Raw genomic sequence first — 23846 nt, 5'->3', positions numbered from 1 at the left:
CAGCAGAACATCGGAACATCAGTGCAACATTCAATTGCGGAAGATCTCTCTCGATCATCAGAGCATGTTCGTGGCCGTATTCGTCGCGAGTTGTTTAGGATATTGCCTAGATCCATCTTGCCTGGGCTCCGATCGACACTTCGACTCCAGACTTCAACCCGGTATGAGCTGACTGATGTGGTTGAGTCTATATGAGAGATCAGACCGGCGCCCATGCAATCTCAGCCAATCATCGTGCAGAGTGTCATCTCTGCGAGCCATATCATGATGCGGGCAATTGGCGCAGTGGTGTACGTTGTCGAAACGATAGAACCATCGGCTCCAGCACTAACATCCGCTCCAGAGCGCGTCCGCTTTGCATGAACTCGTGTCTTGCGGAAGGTCTAGGTTTCGATCACCTAATTGTCCAGTGCATGTAGCCATGCAAAAGCTTTTCTTTTTGCACATGTGAGCTAGCTCCTACTTCTTAAAAGACCATGGCACTGAGTTCTGTTGGTCTTTGGCAACGCCTTACTCTTTTGCTTGTTGTCAAGGTCCGCTTTGGGATAGTGAATGTACGAGTATGAAGTTTCAATCTGTGAGCATGTGCCAGGTCTTGGCGTCGACATTTACCTTTGTGTTCCGGTCCACGCCTGGCGCTGGACATGTCCTTGTGCCTTTGCAGTGCAATTCAGACACGAAACGATCAAGCTCTAACAACATGTACGGCAAGTGCATCACCGGGCTAATTCGACTATCTTCCCTGTGTGTTACAACACTAAGTGAGTCTAAGAACAACAAAAGCAGGAGACAGACTCTCTTGCTACGCGGAGTACAGCATCGATCAGTAGGAGCCTAACAAGCCGAAGATGCTCTTCCTCTTCGTCGTCTTCTTCGTCTTCTGTGCAAGGCCAAGCTGCATAACAGCCTCGAAGACCTCTACGACACCGGTGTTCTCCTTTGCGGAGCACTCCAGATACTTCCCAGCTCCAATCTCAGCTGCGAGTTTGGTTCCCTGGCAATGTCAGCTTCTGTCGGTGATAGAAGGTGTCCAAGGTCATCTCACCTGCTCTCTCGATACTGGCGGTGGGAAGGACCCTGCATGGTGCCTGAGATCAGTCTTGCAACCGATAAGAAGGGTCGGTACATCTCGACAGAATTCGAACACTTCCCCGGTCCACTGCAGGTACTGTTAGTCGATCGCTACAAAATCTTCGAGACAGAGTTGGCACTCACGGCATGCATCGCGTCATCGAAGGAATCGATCGAATCAACAGCAAAACAGATGAGAATGCACTGCGGCTTGACATAAGCCAGTTGCCTCACCGGAGAGAACTCTTCTTGTCCAGCAGTGTCCCAGAGATCGATTTCGATTGTTTTGCCCGGACGATCTGTCTCGACGGACATGTTGTAGTTGAAAGCGCCGATCTGACCCCAGGACTCATTGTATTCACCGTCCGCAAATCTCCTCGCGATTGCAGTTTTCCCGCACAGTGCATCTCCAATGAGCACGAGCTTTGGAGGTCGTGATGGCGCACTGACTGTAGGGGTCAGATCATTGTCTCGCTTATTGGGCTTTATTGTCGTGGAAGAGTCCGCTGAGCGGGCTCTGGACATGGTTGTAGCATAAGACACAACGCTCGCACTGGTCAGTGTACGCCTTGGTACGCCATCAGGATTCCGATCGGGCATTGTTGAGAACTCTCCCGGTCGCATGTCCTTGAAGCTAGGGAGCTCAGAGTCGGCCTTACTTTGCATCTTGTGGTCCATGAGACCATGTTGCTGATCGCCTCCCAGTAGCAATGCGGAATCATGCTTTCCAGTGGGCTCCCTTTCGTTCTCTGCAAATGGCGCAGCGTAGGTCGCATTAGCGAAATCCGGCTCAGAATCGATCACATAAGAAGGGTAGACGTTGGCGCTCACATCGACCTCCCATGTATGGGCCCTTAGTCGCTTCGCGAATTCCTTTTCCTGCCACTCATCTATTGACATTCTTGCAGCAGACCTGCCATAGAGCATGCTCTTGGGCGCGGCCCATGTCGAGCCAGCTTCGTGCTGACCGTAGAGCCCGTGCTCAACTCCAGCAGAGGCCGTTGACACTTCAGGATTGACACCAGCGACTCTCGGTTTTGGGATAGGAGCTGTGCTGGCATCGAGTCCCGGAAGCAGAGGGCGAGCACGGGATGCTCGAGAGACTCTTTTGCCATTTCGACGAGCCCACGACCGCTGCGCTATCTTCTTCTCCTCCCAAGCGTCAGTAGCTTGGGGTTGCAGTGCCGAGGCTCTACTGCGCGAGAGATTGTCGGACTCGAGAGGAGCTCGCTTGTCGGTGCCTAACAATTTCTCATAATCAATGTCGGCCTGGGTCCAAGAATTCCTTCTCGTCAAAGGGGCTGGTATTGAAACCCCGTCTACCTGGCAAGCGCTGCCTACAACATGATCAAGTTCTGGTAATGTCTCTGGGCAGTCAGTGATCAGCTGAGATGCTACGTCGCGTGTGTGGTGCTCGAGAGAAGACGGCAACTGGTCGATCGTGTTCAAGAGTGAAACGTTTCGTGCCGGTGGTTCTTGAACATCGTGTCCAACGAGTTTTGCTTTCGCATAGGATAGGCGAGTTGGTACTCCAATGTGATAAGTGCCATCTGTCGGTGTGTCCAGGATGCTATCGGTTCGAAAGATATGGTCTAGAGTCATCGCCCGAGTGTCCGACGGATCATCTAAGCAGACGTCCGCAAAAGTGCTCGGAAGTCTGGCAGAGCATTTGTGGAACACTCTTTCAGCCGCCGCCAGGTCCCCGGCGGCCAGCTTCCTCTTCCCATTCCCTAGTAATGCCGTAGTCATCACGATATCCAGTTCTGCGTCCGAGTCATAACTGTCCCCATCTTCGCTGCGATCGACTACAATCCCAACAGGCGGAGACTGAGACCGCGATCCACCGGTGTACTCTTCGTGCATACCCACAGACTCCTGAACGACTTGGGATTTACTTTCACAAGACAGGACCGTCTCGGCGTCGGGCATGCTTGATGGTTAGGAAGTGCTGCTTTCGTTAAACATTCTCATTCTGCATGTCTTTCAGTGCTCTCGCGACAAACAACCCAAGCTGTGACAATCGAGGTGCTGAAAGGCTGAGAGCTGAGGCGAGCCGAGAGGTATGCAACGCTACTGCACATTCGCGAGCTGGACCGCCGCCACAGCTGGGACAGGCGGCTTGTCCCACGCAACCACCACCGAAGCTGTGATACCACATTTCTTTTCAGACAGGTTTTTGTAGGCGTCCACCGCGATATTGGAGTATGTCTCGAGTGCAGCTAGCTGCGCAACTTATGCAGGGCTCTCACGAGACAATCCAGACCTCATCTGCACTTGACCGACTTTATGCGGATGCCACAGGGGCTCCGAAGCGGCGAAGCTCAAGCTCTGCTTCATGTGCTTCATCCAACACAGCGCCTCAAAACAAGCACCAACCCAACGGATATCAAGCCTTGAACTTTACCATATACTCGTAATGGGTCATGGCCTGATCATACCACAGCCTCAACTTATCCGCTGCCTGTGTGAAGGTCAGTCCACTGCTCCGAGCATATCCACCAATATTGACGTTGTAAGTGTGCAAAACTCACCTCGTCGCCGTAAGCCTTCTGCCAACTCGCATAGGCGGTGTTGATGTCAGGAATCTGCGGCTAATCCGAATATCAGTCATGGATCCACATCGTTGGACAAATCTTGAATAATTCACCCTCACATCCGGCCTCTCAATCCCCTCACTTTCATACATAGTCCCCAACCACTCCCTAATCATCGCATTCCCCGTCCTCTCCCCGTCCTCCACCTTCTTCCACGTCTCCCTCACCTCCCCCACCTCCAGTCCAATCCTCGCACAAACATTCGTCGTCATCTCCTTAGCCCGCCAGAGAGTATCCTCCGCATCCACCACAATCGGCTCCTGCCCCCGCTCTCGGAAGAGATCAAAGAGGCAGCGGAGAAACTTGTAAGACATAATGATGTCAGCGTCTTCATCATCGTGGCGTAATGTGGACATGGCGACGACGTCGCGGTATGTTGAGGAGAGTTTGAGGATCGGGTGGCGGATTATGAAGATGGGGGTTAGGGTGTTGAAGAGGGGCGTGGGGATGTGGGTTGGGTTTTCTGTTCCGGAAAGTGTGGAGTTGGGGTTGCGGAGGAGGTTGAAGAGGGGGTCGGTTTTGAGGACGTTGAAGATGTGTTCTTTGGCGAAGGAGGTGCGGCCCTGGTGTTTTGGTGAGCAGCTTGCGGAAACGATTTACAGGGCATTATCCTACCTGCTTCTCTGATTCGTGCACGAAGTCTTCGTAGGCTTTTTGGGAGCTTTTTATCGTGTCTGGTCCCATGAAGTTTGTGAGGCCCTCGTAACGAGCCATGCCACACGGTCGGCAGTGCTGCCACCAGTTCTCTGAACCAAGCCATGATGCGTGTATGAATGTGAACAGCTGCGGGTGGAGTTTTGGATTAGTAGAGAAGTATCTCATGAACAGAAACGATCTCGTCCGCATGGTATCGAAGACAAAGACGCGGGTGGGTGTTCTGCTGACATCTCCATTGGTCGACATGGTTGAAGGCGATATGGTATCAAGGATAGGGTGAAAGTCGACATTAGCTTCCACTTCCAGGATGCTTTCGACGCGTCTTGCCGCCTCTATAGGCTTGCAGAAGAATCCTCGTCATACCAGAAGCTGATCTCGTGGCAAACCTTATGCCCTACAGCTGCGGCTGATCCTCCGCTTCTAGTGTGATATGGCGCGTGGGCTTACTGTAATGTGTATGTATGTTGGTCGAAGCTTATCATTATGGTAGTCGAGATCCTCCCCGTTTCAATGTCGACAGGTGCATAGCATCGCCGGAGCCTCAAGGAGACGAAGATGTTTAGGAGTGAGCCTGGTCGTTCTTTCATCGGCATCTTCGGGTCGGATCTGCTGTGTTACGTCAGCAGTTCGGGTCTCGGTCCGATCACTCTTTCCATATTGCTCGAACGTACCTCCAACATTCGATGTTTGTAGTATGAGCAAACACCAAAGCATCCCTCTCTTACAAGCCTCTGAACGCTACCAACCGAAGTCTCGGCAGGTTTGTCAGACTCAAAATGCCGTTCGCGACCGTTAATGGCCACCGGATCCACTACATGGACACCAAGCAGCAAGGCGCCACTATTATCGACAATCACTTACCGATTGTGATGATCCACGGCCTTGGCTCTTCTCAGAACTACTACGTCCCAGTGATTGGTCAGCCGGAGCTCCAAGGTCATCACTGTTTAGCACTCAGCACATACGGTGCTGCCCAGTCAAAGTCGCAGGGCGAGAAGCTCACTCTGGAGCAATTGGCAGATGATGTGGTTGCAATGATGGATCATGTCAACATTCGGAAAGCGATCATCGCCGGTCATTCCATGGGAGGTCCGATGGCTTTCACGATCGCAGCAAAGTATCCGGATCGTGTGGCGGGAGTGGTTGGCATTGGTCCAGTGAACCCATCGAGTGTCAATCCTGCAGTCTTCCAATCCAGGATCGAAACTGTGACCAAAGGCGAGTAGTATACTCGAGTTCCCTCCGTGCCTTCGCTGACGATAAATCAGATGGCATGGATCCTCTTGCGAACTCTGTCCCGCAAGCCGCTACGAACGCCAAGTCAACACCGCTGCACAGGGCATTCATCAGAGAGCTCATCACGAACCAGGATCCGAAGGCGTACGCCTCGCATTGCGAGGTCATCGTGAACATGAAGGATGCTGGCTTCGAACTAATCAAGGCACCAGCATTAATCCTCGCCGGTGACGAGGACAAGTCTGCACCGATGGAGGGCTGTCAGTATATCCACTCACACCTCGGCAGCCAGCAAAAGGAGTTGAAGGTGTTGAAGGGCGTTGGCCATTGGCATTGTATCGAGGCTCCGGAGCAGGTTGCGAAGGAGATTGCGGCCTTTGCATTCAAGGTCGCCAATGCATGATTGTACCGAGCGCTGGCGTATTCGTCGTTCCGGAGGAGAAATCTCACTCGTATGGTCGTATCTCAATAGCTTGGGGTTAGTCTTGAGTTTGCACAAGCTCGATGTTAGAGCATGCTATGCTCAGAACGTGGCACCTGCCCATGCTGTCAGCTTCAGTAGCCTGTCTCTCGTCTGCTCCATGGAACGTGATCCTGTGCTTCGTTCTCTCGTTTGCTGCGACAATACACATGACGTGATGTCGTACGGATCAGCTGTCAATAGTCGCTGCCTGCAACGTGCGAGGCACAGCAGAAGGCCCGTACACTGCCTACGAACGACATGCCGTCTGACCACCGTCCACGTGGTGGCAGGATGGAGAGAGTGCCATGGCAGAGCAGCTGTAAGTAAGCGGTACCTGCGTTCGTGCAGCCACCATCAGCTCGCTGGAGTAGCTGGAGATTGGCGAACCATCGGATCAAGCCTTTCCGCAGTGCCGTAGATGACAGGCATGATGGTACAGATGTGCGACTAGTGTCTTGTGGTGTTTCTGTTCTGGGAGCAGATGGGGGCTGTGTTTCGAGACTTGCTCGCCAGCCCCAATCCTGCGACAACAAAACAACAATCTCCAGCCCGATGCGCTTGCATGAGGCCTTTTCCTACTCGCGACACATGTGAGAGGCACATCGCACCGAGTTATCCGTGCACATCTCCCGATATTTTCGAATAGGAGGCCTGAGGACGAGCGATTAGAGGGAGCGTTGGCATTCTTGCCAGAATCAGAGGTGAGTCGTCATCGGATTCGTCAAGGGACGTGCATGGCCAGCGCAAGGCTCCAAACATGGATCCTGCGTGCATTCGAGATGGCCTGTGATTAATCGCATCCACTACCACATGTCGCTCGTACTTGCGCCGCGACATCCACCACTACCACCACCGCACCGAGAAGGCAGCGTCGGGCACTCGCACCAAGACTATGGTTGACACACTGCCGTTTGCAGACATCGTCCGACGAACTTGAAGACCAGCCGCAGCTTGCAGCTAGACGATCGCCTGTGCAGGAAGACATACAAGGAGTGCTCCACCAGTCACTCATATGCCGATGCACATCTAGGCGCTGCCCGGCTTCCCTGCGAAAATGGCGAATTACGGCCACCCACCCGCCATGAGCTCGACCTTTGTGCCCGGCGGCTTCGACGATGACTACTACATGCCAGTGGCCAGTCCGCCGCTGATGGCCCCCGAACCGCAGAGGATCAACCCGGACATGTCGAACCAGATCGCTGGGGGCCTTCAGCACATGGACCTGAACGGGCAGTCGCGATCGTCGTACGTGAGCCCGCCCGAAGCCAACACACCGCACCTATCGCCCTTTCCCAAGCTGCAGAACCCGCCGCCGAACGTTCCTCCCTCCGATGATGAGCTCGAAGCGCGACTCGAGAATGCGCGCCTGCCTGTGCTCAACTCGAACGACCCGGAGATGCAACTAGCGTGGGCACAGGATGCTCTGACACATGTTGCAATATGCGCAGTAGAGGCAGAACGGTTGGCGGCGCTCAAGCCACAGCAGGCGCGAGCAGCGACGCCGAGGATAGAGCACCAGCTCAAATCGGATGCCATGAACATTGTCACATTCCTAGCAGACCAGCATCACCCGCGGGCAGAGTTTCTTCGAGGCATGTGGCTGGAGTGGGGCAGGTACGGTCAGCGGGAGGATAAGAAGGAGGCGTTCAGGTGCTATTCGAGAGCTGCCGACAGAGGCTACGTTCGAGCCGAGTACAGGATCGGCATGTTATACGAAGGATACAATGACCCGGCCAAAGCACTACGGCACTATCACAGAGGTGTCGATGCAGGGGACGCTGCGTCTTGCTACAGACTTGGAATGATGACAATACGAGGACAGCACGGCCAACAACAGGATTACACGAAAGGCATTGAGCTGATCAGAAAGTCTGCGGAGGGAGCGGACGAGAACGCAGCACAGGGCGCGTATGTTTATGGGATGCTGCTCGCAAGAGAGCTACCACAGGTCGTTGTTCCGGAGCAGTATCTGGAGCTTAATGAGCAGCTGGCGAAACAGTACATTGAAAAGGCCGCTTACATGAAGTTTGCCAAAGCACAGGTTAAGATGGGATCAGCATACGAGCTTGGGTCAATGGGTTGCGAATTCAGTCCGGCACTTTCAATACACTACAACGCATTGGCATCGAAGCAGGGAGAATCTGATGCGGACATGGCACTCAGCAAATGGTTCCTGGTCGGCTCAGAAGGTCTCTTTCCAAAGAATGAAGAGCTAGCATACACATACGCCGAACGAGCAGCATCTGGAGCTCTTCCTACGGCAGAATTCGCTCTCGGCTACTTCAACGAGATCGGCATGCACGTGCCCGTGGATCTCGAAAAGGCGGAAGAGTGGTATCAGAAAGCGGCCAAGCACGGCAACAGCGATGCCAAGAACCGCCTTGAAGGCTTATCCAGGAAACAGGTGCTCACAAGGACAGACCACGAGAAGACTGCGATCAACAGGATCAAATTACAGCACGGTTCAATGCGGGGACAACGACCGACGAGGTTCCAAAGACAGCAACCTTCGGTGGGCACGATCGAGGAGAGTGCATCTGGCGCACCTTATGGCGATGGCTATGGTGCAGTGCAGCCTTCTAGAAACTCCAGCAGAACTCCATATCCTGAAGACAACGGCCCTCCACAGATTGGACATCTACCAGCACTTGATGCAAGGCCCACCTCTGTTGCGCCCTATCCAATGAGTGATGGCCCTCCTCCGGGTGCACACACCTCGCCTCAAGTGGGCACTGGCCCAGCTGGTGGCTTCTTCAACCCGGGAGGACCACAAGGCCCAAGACCTGCCACTACAATCAACGCAGATCGTCCTACATCTGCTTTCGGCATAAGAAGTGATCATCATGGCGACCCGAACTTCCGACCAAACTCTACTGCGTCCGTACCCACGAGGCAACAACCATATCCCGGACGACTCGCGCCAGCACCGTTGGGAGGTGGGCTTCGGCCACAGACAGCACGCCCGTATGAACAGCGGCAGACGTCGGCGCCAGCTTACGGACAAGGCTCCGCCGGCTATGCTCAAGGTGGTCCACCACTGCATCCGCATGATCCTCGTACTAGGCCTGGTATGTCAGATCGTGTGGCTTCAGGCCCGGCTGGAATGCAGAACGGTCGGCCGCACAGCACTGGACCAGCGCCTCCCGGACCAGGCCAACCTCAACATGCACCTACTGCTCCTGCAGGCGCTCCTGGCGTTGACATTGGCTTCGCAGCACCGCACTCTGGCAAGGCAGAAGTGCCACAAGACCCAACATGGCGAGAACGACGAGAACGCAGAGGTAGCCGAGGCGATCGATACAACCGCGGCCAGGACCAAGCACTACCGCAGTACCAGAATCTTCAGTCGAATCACAGTATGCCGAACTTCAACAACCCGACACAAGGGAACGCATCGAGGCCGGAGTCACAACCTCCGCCAGATCAAAGGAGACCGACACCCAGTGGGAGTGGCCCTAAGCCTCCCGAGGGGAGTGCTTATAAGCCTCCCGCGAAAGAGTCGGCACCCAAGCCATCGACAGCGGCACAGGTCACCGCAGCAAGACCGCCAGGCAAAGGACCAAAGACGTTCGAAGAGATGGGTGTACCTGCAGGGCCCGCGGAGAAGGATTGTGTAAGTGCTCCTGACCTGATGACATGTGTCGCGACTTACTAACGTTCCTCACAGGTTGTAATGTAACCGCGAAATGATTGAAGTGATACCACATGGGACTTGAATAGCACGAGCGAGGCGTTCTTTTGCATTCCAGTCAGGCTGGTCCAGGGTATTGTACAGCATAGCTCTTGTCCTTCCGGACCAACCACTACAGTCTTCAATCAAGCTGATCGTACACCGCCTTGATCTCAGGCACTTTTGCTTCTAACTCCTCGCGAGTCTCTTTCCAGACACGTTCCTGCGCCAGACGACCGCTTTGCCGCTCCATAAAGGGGGGATATCTGATAAAGTGGTTAGCCTCTGGGAAGAAATTTTGCGAACAGGATGAGGACTTACGGCACAGTGCTAAAGTCGTGCAGGATTTTCCCATGCTTACTCGCATCAGCGCTCACGCCATTGACCAACGCCGCAGCTCCAAATTCTGGAGGTCGAGCGCCGAAATCTGTGATGACTCTGGTGATGAACTCGGCTTTATTCGGCTGCGTCAACCCCGTCCAAGCCGTGCCAGGATCCGCACTCGTGACGGTAACCCTGGGAAGTCCGGAACCGGCGCTGAGACGTGTAGCGAGTTCGCGGGCGAAGTAAAGCAGCAATCCTTTGGAGCGTCCGTACTGATGCTTTTGAGCCATGCCGTCTTTGTTGTTGCTTAAGTGCTTCAGGTAGGATCCCGTCTTGGGGAGGGACATGGTTGGTGAGGCCGGGAAGATTCCGAAGGAGGTTATGAACGTCAATACTGGAGGGTTGGGGTTGGATGGCGAGGAACGGATGTGTGGAAGCATTAGGAGGGCAGCGCAGGCGTTGGAGAGGTAGTTTACTTGGAGGGCTGGGATGGTGGTGTTAGTAGGGGTTTGAGGGGGGAGGGGGAGGGGGGAGGGGAAGTGTTACAGGTTTCCCACCCTTCCGGTGATTCTTTCCGTGCGAAGGAGAGGATTCCCATCGTCATTAGAACATGATCAAGACCACTCTCCAATCCCTTCACCTTCTCCGCCAATTCCTGACATCCAGCAAAAGTCATCATATCAACAGTCCACACAAGAATCTGTGGACATCGCTTCCCATTCCCTAAAGCTTCAACCTCCCTCTCAATCTCCTCCTTCAAATGACTACAGTCCCTCACATCAACCAGAATGAGCCTCTCTGCATCGCGGAGAGCGAAGAGTTTGGCGGCGCGGGATCCGTACGCGCCGTTGGCCCCGGTGATGAGGATTGTGCGGCCGGAGTAGGTGGTTTGAAGAACGGTGGGGCGCCCTTTGCGTTGGGCCCAGAGGTATTGCCAGGGAAAGACTTCGGCGAGGAGGAGGGGGAGGAGGTAGTAGATTATGGCGATGAGGGCGAGGAGTGTGGTGAGGAGCCGCATTTGTGGAGTTGGGGTGGTGTTGGTATGGGGTTCATGGTGGAAGTGGGAGGTGGATCGTACGATGGCGTGGAGGGGCATTGGAGCCACTGTGGGCGTTCTCATGGCTTTGTGGCCATTGCATTGCGACTTCCTCGACTTTGACCAATTTTCCATTTCCTTTCCCATCGACACCATCAGAGTGAGCATCATCAGTCTGACGGCAGGGAAAATGTCTAAAGATCCAGGACATTCATAAGGTAATGTGTCGTTGGAGACACAATACTAATCCACACACCACTCCTTCTCAAGCCCGACATCGCCTGATACTATGGCCACTTTGCCACAAAAGAGCGGTACCCCGAGTTAGCCACGGAACTGGACTGCGATATCGTAGTTCCCCGGAAAGGCCCTGCGGAAGGCCTCTCTCACGTGAACGTTGTCGACCGCATTACTAGCGGGTACGAGCATCTTTGACCACAATCTCACCTCGATCCAGAAGATATACACCACACAACATGCCAGAACGGCTGGGAACAGCCACGGGTGCACCGTGATGCAGCCCAAGATCACAACGAGCAGCGCTGGTACGCCATGAACCACTGCACATGTCCACTGGCGTAAGCGAATAATCTTGAAGGCCGTAGCGAGCGATCCGCTGGTTTGCCAATGCTTAACTGCTTCAAAAGCCGCATTTCAAACGATACACTCATCCTCGTCCATCGGCAAGATGTCCACTATGGTAGTCGAGTGGTAGAGCTTCTGGTCGGCATGCTTGGCATAGCAAAGAAGTCCATTTCCTTGGAAGGACTCTGCTATCGGCTTCTGGGTGATCAGATGCCAGTCCATAATCCGAGCTTCCAGTAATCGCACGAGACTACCGCAGAGATACTGCAAGGCTATATCTTCCAGATGTGTCCACAACACGAGTAAAAGGTTATGCGAACGAGCTCTTTCAAGCCACTTGAGAAATCTTTGGTCAGCTGGTTCATGAACCCCCTTAGGCCGTCTTGCCAACAAGTCGAGGCGCTCCTGCGAAAACAGCCAACGACCATCTGGGAGCATCACCCGAAGTTGACGTGCATGATACAGCTTGCAAAATAGCGCACTCATTGGTAGCTGGACAAGCCGATTGCACAATCGAATGCCGAATCCTGAACATTTGACGGAAAGGCCATCAGCACTCATCTTTCCGGGTCTGAACTTCAAGCCCTCTGCGAAAAGATTGAATGCATCCTGTGGTGCTTGCTGCAAAGTCGCAGGCGCCCATCGAAAGCCACGGCTTTGGAGACGATCTAGCTTGTGGAAGATGACTTCTTGTGGAATTCCAGGACCACGCTCCTCGATCTGTCTCCAGACTTCTTCCATGTGCATCGTCGTCTTCTCAATATCGTCCACTCCGTGAGCGAAACCGAGCATCGGCCGCAACTTCTCCCAGACGGGCCTTAGGTCTATATCGCACAGCACAAACTTAGACAATTCGCGGCTAGAGGACCTCACTCTGCCGACATTCAATGCGAAGAACGCCGCAATGCAAAGTGGCTCGTCGGATGCGACGCTGACTCTTCTATGACCTACAGCACGGGCGCCCATTCTGAGGTCTGCTTTATCAGGCGCCCTCCCGAACCAGATCCTCAGGTTTCGAAGAGCATTGTGAACCTCTCTCGAGATATGCGCAGAACACGGATCTTGCTGCAATATGTTCCAGACTTTAGCAACGAGCTGATCGAGGTCAACTGCTTGGCCTTTGAAACGAATTCGAACATGGTTGGCCAATGAAGGTCCATAATCGCTGCGTCCAGCGACTTGTAGCTAGCCGCGCTCCTGCTTCGAGTGGATCGAGCTCGGCATATCGAAACTTCTCGATACTCTGGTCGAGAACGAGGACGTTAGTGGCGCTACGATAGACGTCCACCAGCTTGTCCAAGGCTTTGCCCTTGTGAGGAGCCTCGATTGGACAGCACAATGTATCGCACCAAAGATACAACTCCGGGTTCCATCTCGAACGCGCATCAGGATCCTCAGTTCTGGTGACTGCCTGTAGCTCTTCGACAAGATTACGCAGACGCGATACCTGGCAATGCAGTAGCCTCATGGCATGAGGATTGCCCAAACCATCCGCCCACACATGCGAAAGCGCTACGAATGACTGTGGCTCCTTTGGATCGTAGCTAACGACCTCCATCGAGCAGTCTTCCTTGACTCTAATTAATGGGAAGGTTCCCTGATCTAAGGTATATATCACCTTAGTGCAGTCTGGTCCAAGCAGCTCACGCCTACCCGGGCGTTGGCACTGCTCTGCATGCGAAGGTCTGTACTTGGACATATTGATCTGGAGCCGCTTGCAGCCTGACAATGTGCAGTGTCAGTGGTCCAAAACCAGCTTCGGCCTTCGCAGACCCTCCCAATACCATCTTCCCGTTGTTGTTTGGAAGATCATCTGCGCGACAGCCACTTCAGCGGAACACCAATTGTTAAGCTCCATGACTCGACGACAGGTATTATCGATCGCGCTGATCGTGCAGAACCATGAACGCTCTTCAGTTCGCAGGCTCTGTTGCGCCACATGGCATAGCGTTTCGCACAGGATTTCGATGGAGAGGATAACGTTGCGGTTGAATTCACCCCGGCGGTTGAACCACAATGCAGCCAGAACCTGTCGCGCCTGGTGGAAGCATGGCTTCAGACGATTGGTCTCCTCGGCGACCTCAGCGGGGCTCAGAGCTCTAACTTTATTGACATTTTCATCCAGTCTTGCACGCAAGTGGACTGTGTGCACGAACCTTCCATCTTGCGTGAGGTAGTCCTGCCTTGTATATAGGTCGTATGGTGCAAGGACGAGATGGAGCATGTTGAAGAAGAGCCACGCCTGCAATACTATTTCCAGCTGGGTGACATCACTCCTCTCCTTGCTGCACTCACGCCGATACACCTGGTCGCCATAGCACAGGTGTTCGAATCCGAATCGAGCGGGAAACGTTTGGAAATCTCCTTCGGTGAATGACAAGTTCTCACAGACGTGACGAACAGGCGTGGAGGACGTACTGACCGGACCTCGTCGAGGTAAGTGATCCATCTCAAGGAGTTTATAACGCCACAGAAGAGGAGAATATGCGAAATGCAGTGCTAGAGTGGGGAACAATAGATATGCTTACTGACCAGAGAGAGGAGTATCGTGCATCAGCTGAACATGTTGCAGAAGCGATGCGCCACGACGGCAGCCATACCACCGTAAGCGACCACTTCGCTAGCCATGTCCTACACACAATAACAAACATGACAAGGGTAACATCTTGGCGAACATGCAAGTGGCCTCTCGAAGCTGCCACTCTTGAGTTGTGGTCTAGTGTACATGTAAAACACTTCTGTCCATGGTCGGACATATGCTGATTCACTAGCCTGTTCACTGTTGAATACACTGACCAATTTTCTAGTGCGAGGGCCAGACTTTGAAAGCAAGCAGTATTCTATGTATATTGGTAGATCCGTTCCAGGATCAAGCAACATGAACATGTCTTTGTCCTCCGATGTTACCGAAACGAGAAAAGCGATGCCGAAGCTTCAACAAAGTCGATCTTTGTCGGCCAAGTTCATTATCAAGATCTGGCCGGAAATGGTTCTCAGGCAAACGCTATGCTGTAGCTGTAGAAGCTCAGAGTTGGAAATGCTCATGTAAACCCAAACCCGAGGTCTACTTTATCGTACACAAGATGACATCCACCTGGACTCAGGCCAATATCGGCCGTGCCTGGGACACCCAGCCGCTCGACAAGTACGGCGACCCTGCCTGGTTCGCGCCCGAACACTTTACATGGCTTGAGAAGACTTTGCGTCTCGACAATGGCGAAGCGCTAGGTCGCATATGGACCTCTGGAACCGAGTTGGTCGACCGTGCTGAAGCAATCGTGGACTCATGCAACCCCGAGATGGTACGCCATGACTTGGCCGAGCCTGTCAACCGCTTCGGCCAAAAGGCTTGGTTCACCCCAGAGCACAACGCATGGCTCGAGGAGGTCTACGGCTGGGAAGAGGGCAGTGTACTCCAGAACCTTTGGCAAGAAGATGCAGAGTTGATCGAACAGGTCGAAGAGCTATTCTACCAGATCCTCACAAGCTCCGACGAAGCGTTGGCCCTTGAACGCCAATACGTGCGTGCGGAGATTGAGCAGGCGAAGCAGCACCTTGCTGAGAATAGTGGAGATATTGCTAGAGTGTGGCAAACTCTGGGAGCGTTGGTCGCGCAGCTGGGTGGTGCGGAAGAGGTGTATGCGTCCATTGAGCGCTACAAGGAGCGCTTGGAGGCGTTGGAGAGTCTTGGATCGCCGGGGCGGACTTACCAGCTTGCGGTGAACGCTGGGTTGGCTTCGCCGAGGAGACATCCGGATCTTTTGGAGAGTGTACAGCAAGGTATGTGACACCCGACCGGCAGATATTTGATGTGGAACAGAGAGTTGTGCTGACCCATCTGCAACAGCTGGACCTTCACGGAGGCTATCAGCGCCTCCGGCATCCCCAAGACGATCTGGATCGAGCGGTTCTCCTCGACGAGCGACCATGCCCTCGCAGTCGCACTTCGAGATCGTCGGCAATGCTGGCAGAGCCGCACGAGCCGCTCGAATCGAGAGGCACCTTGCACGAGTAGGGCCAGCTCGCCGTATCAGACAGCAGACGCGAGCTGCGCGCGGATATGCTCCAAGATAGTCATACCCATTCGTACGAGTAGAGAGATACTTTCACGACTCTCTTGAAAACTACTTCAAAGAGGTACTGTGCGCTGCCATCTCCCGTGCTCCGTCGACACTCACTTCTTCACCCAAGAATGTGACCTTGTACCGCCTCCATCTAGCTTCGCGTTTCGGAATGAGCTCGAGCTGGATGTCTTCAAGCCCAATGTATCCCCTGAAGCAGTCGTTGAGCCTATCAGGGTCAATCCTATTTCGAGTCATCGCCTCGACCACGATCTGCCGTCGAAACTGTTTGTCCATAGCTCGTAGCCAGGCTAGATATCTGTCGAGAGGGACAACTCCAAGGCGAATACTGAAAGTGGCCCGGGTCCGGTAGTAGTAGGGTAGTAGCTCGTTGCGGAGAACCGCGTAGGTTCTTATAATAGTTAGTAGCTATAGTAGTCGATTATACTTATTAAAGGATGCCGGAGTCACGGGTCTAGAGTCATCGACGACGAGCTTACTAATCCTGACCTAAAGCTCGGGCGGTAAGTCGAAGAGGCGGAAAGGTGCCTATATATATTAGTAAGTCTATATTATAGATGAGGTAAAATTGCTTACTCACGCCTACCCGCGCGGATTGTATACCGCCGAGTTTTGTTATAGTAGTCGTTTAATCGCCTATGCTGATAGTGTACTTAGTTAAAGGCTGTTAGTAAGACCGAAGTAAAGTTAGAATTGTTAAGATGTAGCATCTCAAAGGGAGTCAACAATCATAAAGTGATCTAATAGCCTAAGGTATCTACGATAACTTAGCTTATAGGGAGATACCTTCTCTCCCCTTTAGCTTAGATAGACATCTAACACAATCAACATATTAGTTCCTTATATATTGCTATATACTCGTGCTATTAGTCAGTTAAAGATTGATCTCTTACTCCACTCCGCTACTATCAACCCGTACCTGTTTAACAGGTTATAAGCCCGGGTTTATATAGGAATTATTACGTTAGAAGTGTAGGAAGTTATTATACGGGCTTATATAGGGTGTTTTAAGAGCAGGTTGTGTATTATATATATCTATCTAGAATAGACAAGTGTTGCTCTTAAAGAGGCTATAGGTGACTAATCAGTCACCTAATTCTTAGCGTACGTAGCCTTAAGTTTTAATAATAGGATGTTGCCTATATATACGCTCGGATCGCGACACACCCCCTTAGCTCGTACGCTAGAGTGAATGAGCTGATTCCTATATAATCGCGTACACCCTGTTATAACTACCCCCTCCTACCTATAGTAGTGACGTTAGGCCCTCGGTGTTGCTACTGCTATAGTAAGGGTAAGTCAGCTATTTTAAGTAAAGTAAGCTAAGGTAATAGAGGTGTTTCTCGCCCTTACGCTATTAGCTAATAGGAGTCCGAGAAACACCTATTAATAATAGTACTAGGGCCGTACCGGTAAATAGTAGATACTTTGCCCTAGCTTCGTTATTGTCTATAGTATTAGTAGCTACTAGTAGCCGTGTCTTACACCTACTAGCGCTTCTAGAGAGGTGTCCGTAAAGATAAAGCCGTTCGGTGTTTGTTTCGAGATAAGGTAAGGCCGCTACTACAGGCTTCTTAGGCGTCTATTAGCCCGTTACCTCCTAATACGGCTATAGAGGGCACTAAGGTACGTAGGTCTACGCCTTCCTTAGCTATATTAAGTAGCTTAACGAAGTGCTTATACTTCTATAGTAGAAGCAGCTTAGTCAGCCCGTCTATAGGCATGTCGTTAGTACTAAGATACTTGATCTTAATGTCTCCGCGCTAGTCTCGCTATCGGAACTAGTAGTAGTAGATGTTAACGTAGCGTAGCTTTGTATTAAGATTTTGCCCTTATTAGTTAATAAGGCGGATAGTCTACGTATTATCGTAGTATAAGTAGGTACGCTAATTGAACTAAAGGTGTATCTTAGCGAAGACTCGTTCCTACTATATAAGCTCTAAGGCGGCTTACGAAAGCCCGAGTAGCTTAGCCTCTATTAAGGACTTAGTAATAGTGATTTGTTTAGATGCCTTATAATCTACTAGTCTACCAAACAGTATAAAGACCTAGCTATTTAAGCTAGTCCTATTATTATTTATACCGTAGGACGCGTCCGATACTCTAAAGAACTCGTAGTTACTACCGAGGTGCTCTAGTTAGCTATAAAGGCTAGTAATGTGTTTACTAGCGCTATATATAAGGTAGAGGTTCTTAGTATCTAGGAGATAGCGTAAGTACTAATCTATAAGCTTAAGGTGTGTCTTAGTTAGCTTAGTCAGATACTACGATAGTATAGATAAGGAAAAGGCGATGTTAGGCCGCGAGTATATAGCGGCGAAGTTGAGGGATCCTATACGTTATTAGTACGTAAGGATAGCGATAGAGGTGGGTTAATGACTCTCTAGAACGGTCTAATTAAGGTGTTAATCTACTAGTACTATCGTTTTACGTACATTCGTAGATATACTAAATTTAGCGGCTAGCTTCTTAATATAGTCTTCTTAAGAGAGCTATAGTAAGCGCTTGTTTCTATCGCGCGTAACCTTGATTCCTAGGAACTAGGAGAGATTACCGAGCTCGTACATCTTGTACTTAGTAAGTAGCTACTACTTAATATTAGTAGTATAGGCCTTATACTTACGGTAGTAGAGTATAACTAGGTCGTTAACGTAAAAGAAGAACATAACCTTATTGTTATAGTAGTTAGATATATTCGGAGTCCGATAGGGGTACTAGTCTAAGGGAGGCTAGCGTCTCGGTTAGGGAGTTATACTATAATAAAGGGGACTCCTTTAGACCGTAGAGGGCCTTAACTAGCTTAAGGGCGTGTCTATAGGATAGCCTATCGATTCTAGGAGGTAGTTATAGATATATAGTATATAGTAGGTCCGAGTTTAGGAAGGCGTTAATAATATCGAATTGTTTAGCTTCTAGGTCGAAGCTCGCGGCTATAGTATAGTAGAGGCGGAATATACTTACTAGTAGTGTAGCGGCGTATATGTCTAAGTGTGTTCCTTATAAATCGCCTCTTACGTATAGCCTAGCCTTAAAGCTCTTTAGTATACCGTACTTATCTAGTTTATATTTATATACCTACTTTAGCGGTAGTAGTAGCTAAAGTCCCTCCTCTTACTAAGCATCCTAATCCTTCTCTTTCTTTATTACCTATCTAAATGTGCCTGTTACTAGGGCTTTAGCAAACTCCTTAGCTATAGCTTCGATCTACTATTAGGAGAAGCGGTGTTTTATAGCGGCTCGGTAGTTAGAAGGTTTAGGCGCAAGGTTATTACGGTATATAGAGGTAGTAGTATTAATACGCCTTAGAGGGCTATTGCCTCTTTGTATAGGGCTTCGATCGCTCTTATAGCGATAGGCGCGTATTCTAGGTTATATACCGGACATCTAGCCGATAATTATATTAGCGACTATAATCTAGTATAGTATATAGTAGAAGTAGGCCGTTCGTAGGCGCTTTCTATTCTCTATAACTGTATAGTTAGACTTCTCTAGTGTATAGAGCTCTAGCTCTAGGGGGAAGAGTAGTATATTAGACGCGTTATATATTAACACGTCTTCTAGTAGTATAAATGTGAATAGATATAGCTCGCGATTAGGGTCCGTGTTATCTATAATCTCCTTACGGTCTTCTACGGTAAGGGCATCTATTATCTACTACTATAGGGTGTCGTAGTAGTTAGTAGTGTTATGTACTAGCTACTATATATTGTCTTAAGTCACGTGATCTGTTACGTGCTCGATTTGCCGGTCCTTTTAGTTATATATTACTGACTCGCCGTGTTACGGCTAGTATAATTCTTACCTAAGGAGCTTTTAGTAGGCGTCTCGAGGTTGTTAGGTATGCGGCTACTAAGCCTATTCTTCTACCCCCTCGGCCTATACTATATCTTACTCGTGATAAGCGATATATAGGTCGTAGTATTATTTAGGCTCTTTAGCCGGTTCCGCTATTACGATGTTCTCGATAGGGGTCGTATACCCTACTATTAGGCGTAATAGGTTATAGAACGTAGTCTTATTAAAGAGGACGTCCTTGACTCGTATAACCCTATCTTTTAATAGGTCCTATACGCGGTAGATATTAGTAGAGTCGTATCCTATAAGGTAGCCTATAAGCGCTCTCTCTTAGAGTTTCTCGCTCTTACTAGGCTAATCTAGTCTATAGATAAACACGTATACAAGGGAGCTATACACTACTATATAACCTACGTTCGGAATTCGTCCTATTACTAATTCGAATAGGGTCTTCTAGCCCTTTAACTAGATAGGGGATCGCTAGAGGATATATACTGCTACTATAGTATATTCTAGCTAAAGCTTTTCCGGTAATCGTACATAGATACGAATAGTTCTACTTATAGTCATAATAAGAGCTCTAGCTCTTTCTACTAGGTCCTACGTAGGCGCGTATTCCGCGGTTACGTGCTATTTAATCTTGTTGTTATTAATAACTAAGCAAAACACCTTCCTAATAGCGGGCTCGTTATCGCTATAGAAGTATACGAACCTACGACTAATGAAGTTAATAAAGCTTAGTAGGCTGTTAAAGTAAGCTAATACCGATTGCTAATCCCTATTCTTAATAGATAGATAGATTTGTTATTCCCCTGTTCTAGGACCCTATCCGGCCTATGTAGGTATATATCTATTGTTATGTACAAAGGGAAACCCGAATAGGTGAAAACCCTTCCCGCCCCCGACTACTCCTTATCTAGATTAGCTTTCCCTCTGAACGTACGTAGTCTATGTCACTACCCCGTTAGCCCCCGCTCCTAGCCGGTCTCGTCGCGCTACGTCGTGTCCTCTCTTCCTACACTGCTCCTACTAGGCGGTACTGTTCTAGCCAGCCCTTCTCTAGTATCCAGTTCGTAATGCGCCGTAGGTCTTTAGCGTTGTTAAGAAGTGCCCTAATCGTCCGGTTCCTCGCCTTTGCTATCTACTCCCCCCTTCCTAGCGACCACCTCGGACAGACGAGGAGTGCGTACCGTACGTTCTAGGAGCGATAGCCGCAGGGGCAGCTAGTATTCGTGTATCCTAGAACCTTCCTCTATAATAGGTACCCCTAGAGGCCGATATGTTCGCTTCGTAGTTAGGTTGCTATACTACTCTATGCCCTTATAAGGCGGTAGTAGATAAGCTTCGGGGGGTGCTTGACCGCGGATTTTGTAGCTAACTATTCCTTAGGTTGTCCCGCTAGCTAAGGGCGTCTACTATGCCCTACAACCTAGTTGTTCTACCTCTCTTTCTATAGTTGCTCTATAAACGATTTCTTACCTTCCTATTATATTACTAGCTGTTCGTCCCTTGCCCGGTAGTTCGGCTCGTTTCCGGGTCGAATGCCCCTATACGCTAGTACTAATTCGCGGGCCCTTACGACTATACTAGCGATAACCTTCTATACTAGGTACTGTACCGACTTGCCTAAGTAGGAGGTCTATAGTCCCTAGATGTATAGGTCGATCGGCGGTATAGCGGTCTCGTACTTAAGTATCCTCGTTAGTATCGACTTATATACCCCGGTGACCTTCCTTAGGCATTAGTTTTAGATCTTCGCTAGCGGCGCGACGAGTCCCTTCGATAGGCAGGCCCTCTCGCCTAAGGACTATACTTAGCTACTATAGGTAAGGACTGGCCGTATAATAGCTATATATAGAAGTCGTGACTACCGGAAGTCCGCCCCCTATATAGACGTAGTGAGCCTCTAGTATAATGCTATATTCTATTTAGCTTTCCGTAATATTGCCTATACGTGCTTCCTCTACCGTAGCGCCGGGTCTACCTATAGTCCGAGGATCCTAAGCTAATTTGCCGGGTTAGTCGTATACCCCTATATCTAGATAGAAGCTTGTATATTATAGAACCGTAGCCGGCGCGTAAAGTGTATCAGATTGTACTTTTCTAGGGCAAACCGAGCCCCGTGCCTCCTAGCCTAGTCCTCGTAGATCTTGTGCTTCTCTTCTAGTAGCCTATAGTTCTCCTTAGTCGAGGAAGACTACGCTAGGATGTTTATGTCGTCTACGAAGCCGCTCGTAGCGGTGTTCTAGGATTCTAGGGCTAGGAGTAGCGTCGCTATAAAGAAGAGGAATAGAATAGGTACTAGCGTTAAGCCTTACGGGATTCTAGTATAGACTACTTAAAATAGGCTTCTGTACTAGCCGACTAGGATCGACGTACTACGGCTTTAGAGGTAGGACCGTACGAAGTTAATAAGCCACTTAGAGAGTCCTTTCGACCTTAGGATATAGAGTAGCCGCGGGTATAACACGTAGTCGAAGGCTCCCGATATGTCTAGGCTAAGTAAGGAAGCTACCTTGTCCCTATTCTTATACTAGATAGCCTTTACCTAAGAGGTGATAAGTTCTATCGCGGATAGCGTCGATCGCTATAGGCGCGTACCTATCTAGGTGTCCGGGAGTAGGGAGTGTTCCTCTACCGCCTCGGAGAGTCTCGTTATAACTAGCTTCTTAAGCGCCTTCCTAAGAGTATTAAGGAGCGTAATTGGGCGGTACGACTTCACCTACGTATAGTCTTCCTTCTACGGCTTACGTAGGACCACTGTCGTCGATTATTTAAAAGCTATCGGGTGGTACCCGGTCTGTAGGCAGGCGTTAAAGATCGCTATAACTACTAGGGCTAGTTAATCTCTACACTTCTTTAGTAGCTCGTTTAGGATCCTATCCGGCCCCGGGGCTTTCTTCGCCGGTAACTTCCTTAGTACAGCGGCAACTTCTCCCTCGGACACCTCCTATTAGACCGCGATGCTAGGGGCTAGGGGAGTAGAGCTGTTTATGTCGCTTAGATTAGCCTCGACTAGGGGCGGGAAGAACTTGCTAGCTAGTAGACGCGCCTTGGCCTCGGGGTCGCTAACCGGGCTACTAGGCGATTGTAGCGCTAGGATAGAGAAGGAGGGGCCCTATATAGGGTCCTATCGGGCCTATTTTACTAGCTTCTACATCCTCTCTAGCTTACCGGCGATTTCTTTCACTATAGCCCTCTAGCCGACTACTTTCTCCCTTCGTATTATAGCTTTCTTCTGTTAGTATACCTCCCTATATACGTTCTAGGCCTCCTCGCTATAGCTGCTCGTCTATACCCGGCGGGCTCTCCTTACTTCTCTTACTACCGTAGTGCACTTCGGCGTCTAGTATAGTTTAGACTATGTCGTTAGTTAGGTAAGCGGAACGTAAAGTGAGGTCGCTTTTCTTATCTCGTCTATTAACCCTTAGACTGCCTCGTCTATCTCGTCTTTACTAATATATTGCTACTACGCGATCTAGACTAGCCTCTCGGAGTCATCGAGGTACGCCTAGATGTTAGCCTAGTAGGCCTTTCCCTAGTTTAGCTTAGGGGTTCTCGCTAGTGTACGTTATATCTATATCGTAATAGAGGTCCTAACTAGCATGTGGTCTAATGACGCCTCGAGTATATATTTGATCCTATAGTAGGTTACTATATAGTAGTAGCTATCTAAGATCTAGGAGAGGTCGATCGTGCCTTAGAGTCCCCCTCTCTTCTAGGTACCTAGGTCCTTCGGGGTATTAAGGGCAATTACGTTGCTTACTATTAAGTCGAGTGCTTCGTCGGCTATAGGGTACGGCTATATAAGGCTTTCCTAGGAAGGGTAGTATAGGTTAAAGTCTCCTACTACGATGTAGCACCCTTGTCTCTTAAGCGCACTGTCTAGGTGTCTATAGACCCCTAGGTCGCGGCTAGACCTCGAGGCTAGCGGTTGTATATATAGGTTGTATATCTAGGTGCTACCTACGTAGAGGGAGGTAATATCGCCCCCGCCTTCTTCGTCTACGTAGTACACTACCTCCTAGTCGGATTCTAGTATGTCCTTACTGATATAGAAGCACGTACGGGGTCTACCGTCGCCTCGTAGGTATATCGTATAGCCTAGTGACTTATAGGTCGTTAGTCTCTTATAGTACGGGTTAATCTATAGCTCCTAGATTATAAGGACGTAGTGGACGCGCGGGTCCGCCTCGTATAGGAAATGGTTCTAGACTATATCCTTGCTATAGTTAACGTTATACTAGATAATACTAAGCGTGTCGAGGCTAGTTATCGGTATCGACAATCATTTCCTCTATAGCGTCCTATATCCTACTGCCTTATACGTCCT

The 23846-nt window shown here is 50.3% G+C and overlaps 7 protein-coding genes across 7 annotated transcripts; 3 read left to right on the top strand and 4 right to left on the bottom strand.

Annotated features, from left to right (window-relative positions):
- Positions 1-823: 823 nt before the first annotated feature.
- Positions 824-3000, bottom strand: CLAFUR5_12777 (GTP-binding protein rhoA; the record flags this gene model as incomplete). Its single annotated transcript, XM_047911925.1, has 3 exons — positions 824-994; positions 1046-1159; positions 1216-3000. The coding sequence occupies 3 exons, from the start codon at positions 2998-3000 to the stop codon at positions 824-826; spliced, it is 2070 nt and encodes a 689-aa protein (XP_047767837.1).
- A 457-nt stretch (positions 3001-3457) lies between these two features.
- Positions 3458-4568, bottom strand: CLAFUR5_12776 (uncharacterized protein; the record flags this gene model as incomplete). Its single annotated transcript, XM_047911924.1, has 4 exons — positions 3458-3532; positions 3603-3662; positions 3719-4228; positions 4281-4568. 4 exons carry the CDS (start codon positions 4566-4568, stop codon positions 3458-3460), a joined length of 933 nt encoding a protein of 310 aa, XP_047768481.1.
- A 530-nt stretch (positions 4569-5098) lies between these two features.
- CLAFUR5_12775 (Dihydrolipoyllysine-residue acetyltransferase component of acetoin cleaving system) lies at positions 5099-5961 on the top strand (the record flags this gene model as incomplete). The annotated part of the gene is made up of 2 exons (XM_047911923.1): positions 5099-5540; positions 5591-5961. 2 exons carry the CDS (start codon positions 5099-5101, stop codon positions 5959-5961), a joined length of 813 nt encoding a protein of 270 aa, XP_047767838.1.
- A 1114-nt stretch (positions 5962-7075) lies between these two features.
- CLAFUR5_12774 (Chitin synthase regulatory factor 4) lies at positions 7076-9700 on the top strand (the record flags this gene model as incomplete). Its single annotated transcript, XM_047911922.1, has 2 exons — positions 7076-9634; positions 9689-9700. The coding sequence occupies 2 exons, from the start codon at positions 7076-7078 to the stop codon at positions 9698-9700; spliced, it is 2571 nt and encodes an 856-aa protein (XP_047767839.1).
- A 133-nt stretch (positions 9701-9833) lies between these two features.
- CLAFUR5_12773 (Short-chain dehydrogenase/reductase phmF) lies at positions 9834-11033 on the bottom strand (the record flags this gene model as incomplete). Its single annotated transcript, XM_047911921.1, has 3 exons — positions 9834-9957; positions 10013-10499; positions 10562-11033. 3 exons carry the CDS (start codon positions 11031-11033, stop codon positions 9834-9836), a joined length of 1083 nt encoding a protein of 360 aa, XP_047767833.1.
- A 672-nt stretch (positions 11034-11705) lies between these two features.
- On the bottom strand, positions 11706-12602 carry CLAFUR5_12772 (uncharacterized protein; the record flags this gene model as incomplete). The annotated part of the gene is made up of 1 exon (XM_047911920.1): positions 11706-12602. One exon carries the CDS (start codon positions 12600-12602, stop codon positions 11706-11708), a length of 897 nt encoding a protein of 298 aa, XP_047767834.1.
- Positions 12603-14536: 1934 nt separating this feature from the next.
- CLAFUR5_12771 (uncharacterized protein) lies at positions 14537-15446 on the top strand (the record flags this gene model as incomplete). The annotated part of the gene is made up of 2 exons (XM_047911919.1): positions 14537-15416; positions 15439-15446. 2 exons carry the CDS (start codon positions 14537-14539, stop codon positions 15444-15446), a joined length of 888 nt encoding a protein of 295 aa, XP_047767835.1.
- Between the last annotated feature and the right edge of the window lie 8400 nt (positions 15447-23846).

Source organism: Fulvia fulva, chromosome 11 (assembly GCF_020509005.1).
Source record: "Fulvia fulva chromosome 11, complete sequence".
NCBI classification, from domain to species: domain Eukaryota; kingdom Fungi; phylum Ascomycota; class Dothideomycetes; order Mycosphaerellales; family Mycosphaerellaceae; genus Fulvia; species Fulvia fulva.
The sequence above is the reverse complement of the archived record's forward strand: the minus strand, read 5'-3'. Positions and strand labels throughout refer to the sequence as shown.